Source organism: Crocodylus porosus, unplaced genomic scaffold (genome assembly GCF_001723895.1).
Source record: "Crocodylus porosus isolate Cpor-Errol unplaced genomic scaffold, CroPor_comp1, whole genome shotgun sequence".
NCBI lineage: Eukaryota > Metazoa > Chordata > Crocodylia > Crocodylidae > Crocodylus > Crocodylus porosus.
The window spans coordinates 2,231,554-2,235,540 of record NW_017728922.1 but is presented as its reverse complement, the minus strand read 5'-3'; the positions used below and the strand labels follow the sequence as shown (position 1 = coordinate 2,235,540).

At 42.0% G+C, this 3,987-nt stretch overlaps 1 protein-coding gene across 1 annotated transcript in view; it reads left to right on the top strand.

The window, feature by feature from the left end:
• The first annotated feature begins 15 nt into the window (after positions 1-15).
• ARFGEF2 (ADP ribosylation factor guanine nucleotide exchange factor 2) overlaps positions 16-3,987 on the top strand; it is a 58,721-nt gene continuing 54,749 nt past the window's right edge. The window contains exon 1 of the mRNA XM_019539797.1: positions 16-285. Within this exon, the coding sequence (XP_019395342.1) occupies positions 147-285 (139 nt within the window). The 5' untranslated portion in view covers positions 16-146. The remainder of the gene's footprint in view (positions 286-3,987) is intronic.

Below are 3,987 nucleotides of genomic sequence, written 5' to 3'. Positions count from 1 at the left end.
AGCGAGATGTCAGTCACGTGACGGCTCCAATATGGCGGCGCCGTGTCCCTGGCGCTGCGGGAGCTGCTGAGGGAGCCGCGTCTCTTCCGGATCATGGGCCGGAGCCTGTGAGCGCGGGGTCGCCCGTTTCGTGGGGGGCGACGGCCATGCAGCCTCCGGCGCGGGAGCAGGACACGCGCACCAAGAGCATGTTCGTGTCCCGGGCGCTGGAGAAGATCCTGGCCGAAAAGGAGGCGAAGCGGCCGCCGCACGGGCAGTTGCGGAGAGCCTGCCAGGTGGCATTGGGTGAGTGCGCCGGGGGTGGGCCGGGCTCCTGCGCCGCGGGGTCGAGCTGCGCTGCCACGTAGGATCCTCCTGGACTTTGCACCTCCCAGGGAGGATCCCCGGGGAGGGGGCGGTCAGGCGCGCACCTCTCCACACACCTGGGGGAAGCAGAAGTAGGATGGGGGCATCTCCACAGGGAAGGGCAATGCTGCAGATCCTCCTTAGGCTCATCCCACCCTGGTGTCTCCGCCAGTCGGATCTGGAGTGGGTGGTCACAGGCTCCTCAGCTTGAACAGCAGAGTTATCTATCCTGCTACTGCTTTGACATGTGTTGTCTCCTTCCAGCAAGGCAGCACTTGGAGGTGGCCATTTGTGTGTGGTCAGCTTCGGGGGGCACCTCTGCTGCTTTCTGCATCCCCACTGCTTCGTTTTAGAGTTTATGGTTTTCCTGCAAAAGTCATTTGCCGTCTAGCCAAAGCTGTCCGGGGGCGTTTTGGTAGTGTTCCTATTTTTGAGGGATCACATCAACTTGAAATCAGATTGCAGTCGGTGTTGCAAATTCCTACCTGGAAACTTCAGTGTCTGCACAGTTGTTTGCACCCTTGTAGTTGGGTTTTTTCTGTTTTTTTGGAGGGTTTTTTCCCTTCAAAGTGTGTATTCCCTATTACTGTGCAAAGACCGAAAAGGGAGGAAAAGACTAACTGAATAGGGAGGGAAGAGTGAAACTTTACATTTAGAAGGATACAAAGTCCTGTTAAATGTAAACAGACAGAAATAGTGATGCTGGCTTCTGCCACTTCCCACCCCCCCCCACCCTTGTACAACAATACTGGGTGTTAATTGCAATGACAGTATGGGAAGAAGTGTGTATATATAAGGGGTTATATATATTTACAGTTATGTGGTAATCTTGACTTCTACATATGGCCTGAGCACTACATTAGGATAAGGGCCCTGTGCTGTTCAATACACAGAAAAGATCTCTGCCCTGAAGAATTCATAATCTAGGGCTTCCATCCAACAGCTGCATCTGTGTGCCCAGATAGATAGATGTGTGCTTGGACCCTGTGGCAGGACTAAATAATAATGTGTAAAAGACAATGAGAGTGGGGAGAAAAGAACGAATGGAGTTGTTGAGATAAGAACATGTGTCCATATATATATGAGATGTCATAATTAGCATTCATGTTTTAAAAAGTTTAATCATATTTAATTTATATTGAATAACATACTTGCTGCCTACTGGTAAGCATGTGGGTTTTGGTTTCTCACTATTCTTATTGCTTTCTTATTCGTAGCTTTTGAGGTAAAACAGAAAACCGAAACCCTCTTATGAAATCAACCAATGCTGCCTTAAATTAATTGTGTTTTCTCTTTCACTGGGATGATTCTGCTAATGAATAAATAGTAAAATTGTGCATGTGTGGTTTTTTTTTTCTTTTCTTTTATTAAACTGCAAAATTAAAAAAAAAAAGTAAATATGTGCTTGAAGATGATGGGTTTATTTAATATAAGTAATGTAATTCCTCTTGCTCAGAATCCAGTAAGGGTGATGTAAAAGGATTCATAGTGTTGATGTGGATGTGTGAGGGAGAAGGAGATAATGGTGACGGGTATCATGAAGCTGAAATTTTATACTTGAGTCATCTAGTCTAATCCCCTGCACAAATACAGGATGTGATCTTCCTAAACCTTCCGAGACAGATGCATGTCCATCCCGCTCGTGAAAACTTGGGTAACCTGTTCCATTATCTTGCTGTTTTGACACTTAAGGAAGTTTTCCCTGAGTTGTATCCTAAAGTTTTTCTGCTGCACTTCAGATCTGTTGCTGCATCTCTCTGTGGCAAAGGAAAAATGTTTCTCTTTCCTTTACAGCTGCCTTCCAGATATTTAAAAACTGGTATCGCATGCCCTCCTCACCAACTTGTAGTAACTGTTCTTCAAACTAAACATACGTGTTTCCATCTGATTTCCAGTTTGCTTTTCAGCCTCTTTTTAGTCTTCATTACTCATTTCTGGACCAACTCCAGGTTGTCTATATCCTTCTTAAGACAGACTGCTCAGAATGACTCCATGTTCCAGCTGAGGCCTGAGCTGTGTTGGTACGGTCACCTCCTGTGCCTTTCCTACAGTGCTTTTGTTTAACTTTCTTTTTTTTTCCTATTTTGTAAGTTATGGCATCTGCAGTAAACAAGCTGGAATATAATTATTCTAAATTCCATTTATTAGAGTAGTAAATTATTAAATAAATGAAGGTCTCTTCAGTTAGATGACTTACTGGTATGCTAACCCACAAATTAGCAAGTGAGGTTACAAAACACTTGTATAGATGTCACTCATGCTACCCATATGATTGAAATACATGGTGCACATAGAGTTGGTCCACATCCTAAATAAATGGGGAGGTCCAGGCCCTCTGTTCATTTGCTCTTAATTCCTTATTAAGCACCTGACAGAACCTCTCTATATTAAACGAGTAGATTTGAATTATGTAATGTTAGCACTGTTTAGCACTAAAATTAAATAACTTATTCTAATATCTAACTTTAAGACCACACTTCTGTAACTCTTGTGTTATATACAGGCTCAATTCAAATTAACTTTTAAATTCCATTGCCACTCTTAAAATCAATGGATAATATTAGAAGATTTGACCAAGGAATGTGTCATATTAAACTGATCTGGGGTTGTGGCAAAGGGGACCTTGATCATGCTTGGCTGGTCCTGTAACACTAAATTATTCTGCCAGTTATAGCTATCTGAGCTTCATATATGTCAGGAATTAAGAAATCCTGTAGATAAACTACAAAAACCTACAAAAAAGCCCCCAAAACCTCTTTCTTGTTATACTGGAGAAAATCTAATGGGAATAATACTTCTCTGAAATTCTGAAACAACAAAAAGTAAATATAACATTAGTCTGCTGATGAGAGGATGGAAATTCAAGTGAATTGCCACATTACAATGAATGTTGTAGTGATTCTTATTCAGAAGTGGAGGTACTGTTTCTCTGTAATTTAAAGAATTTTCTGACTTTTCTGACAAAAGTCCTACTATCCCCAGTTAAACTCAGGCTAATATATTTTTTTAGGGACTGCAGAACTACTTGATGTCTAGCATAAATTCCATTAAAGGAATGAGAAACAAGTAATATATTTTTTTAAAGGCCAGAGAGGAATGAAAGGGAGTGTCTAAGGCATGTAAAATGTTTTGCTTGCTATGCCCAGTAACACAATTAGTTCCTGTAGACTTTTCAAAGTCTGAGGCGCATAGAGCATTGGGTGAGAATAAATGGAGTTTGAATAGATTCCTTCATTCCACCTTTTGCTTCAGTGGTGGATGTAATAGTTGCAGCTTGTACTCATAGTGCCAGTAAATCCCAGGAGAGACTGGGAGAAATGGAGCTTTTAAACAGAGGAGGCTTTCTGTTGTGCTCTAGGGAACAGTGTACATAGGAAAACCAGTTTTCAATAGACAGGTACCTAGTACTTCCTGTATAAATAGTTGTTTGATAAACGTACTCTAAGTATATGACTCCTGAAGAGTTACAAAGAGACATAGAGAAAACATAGGACAGCAGTTAGAGTGGATGCAAAGCCAGTCATACCTCTGTTTCAAGCAATACTTGGCAGTGGGCTGTGATAACCTTCTCTGTGGATCCTGGTTTTCTCTTATTTAAAAAAAAAAAGCACTATAGATGTATATAGGTATCAGTTGAATACA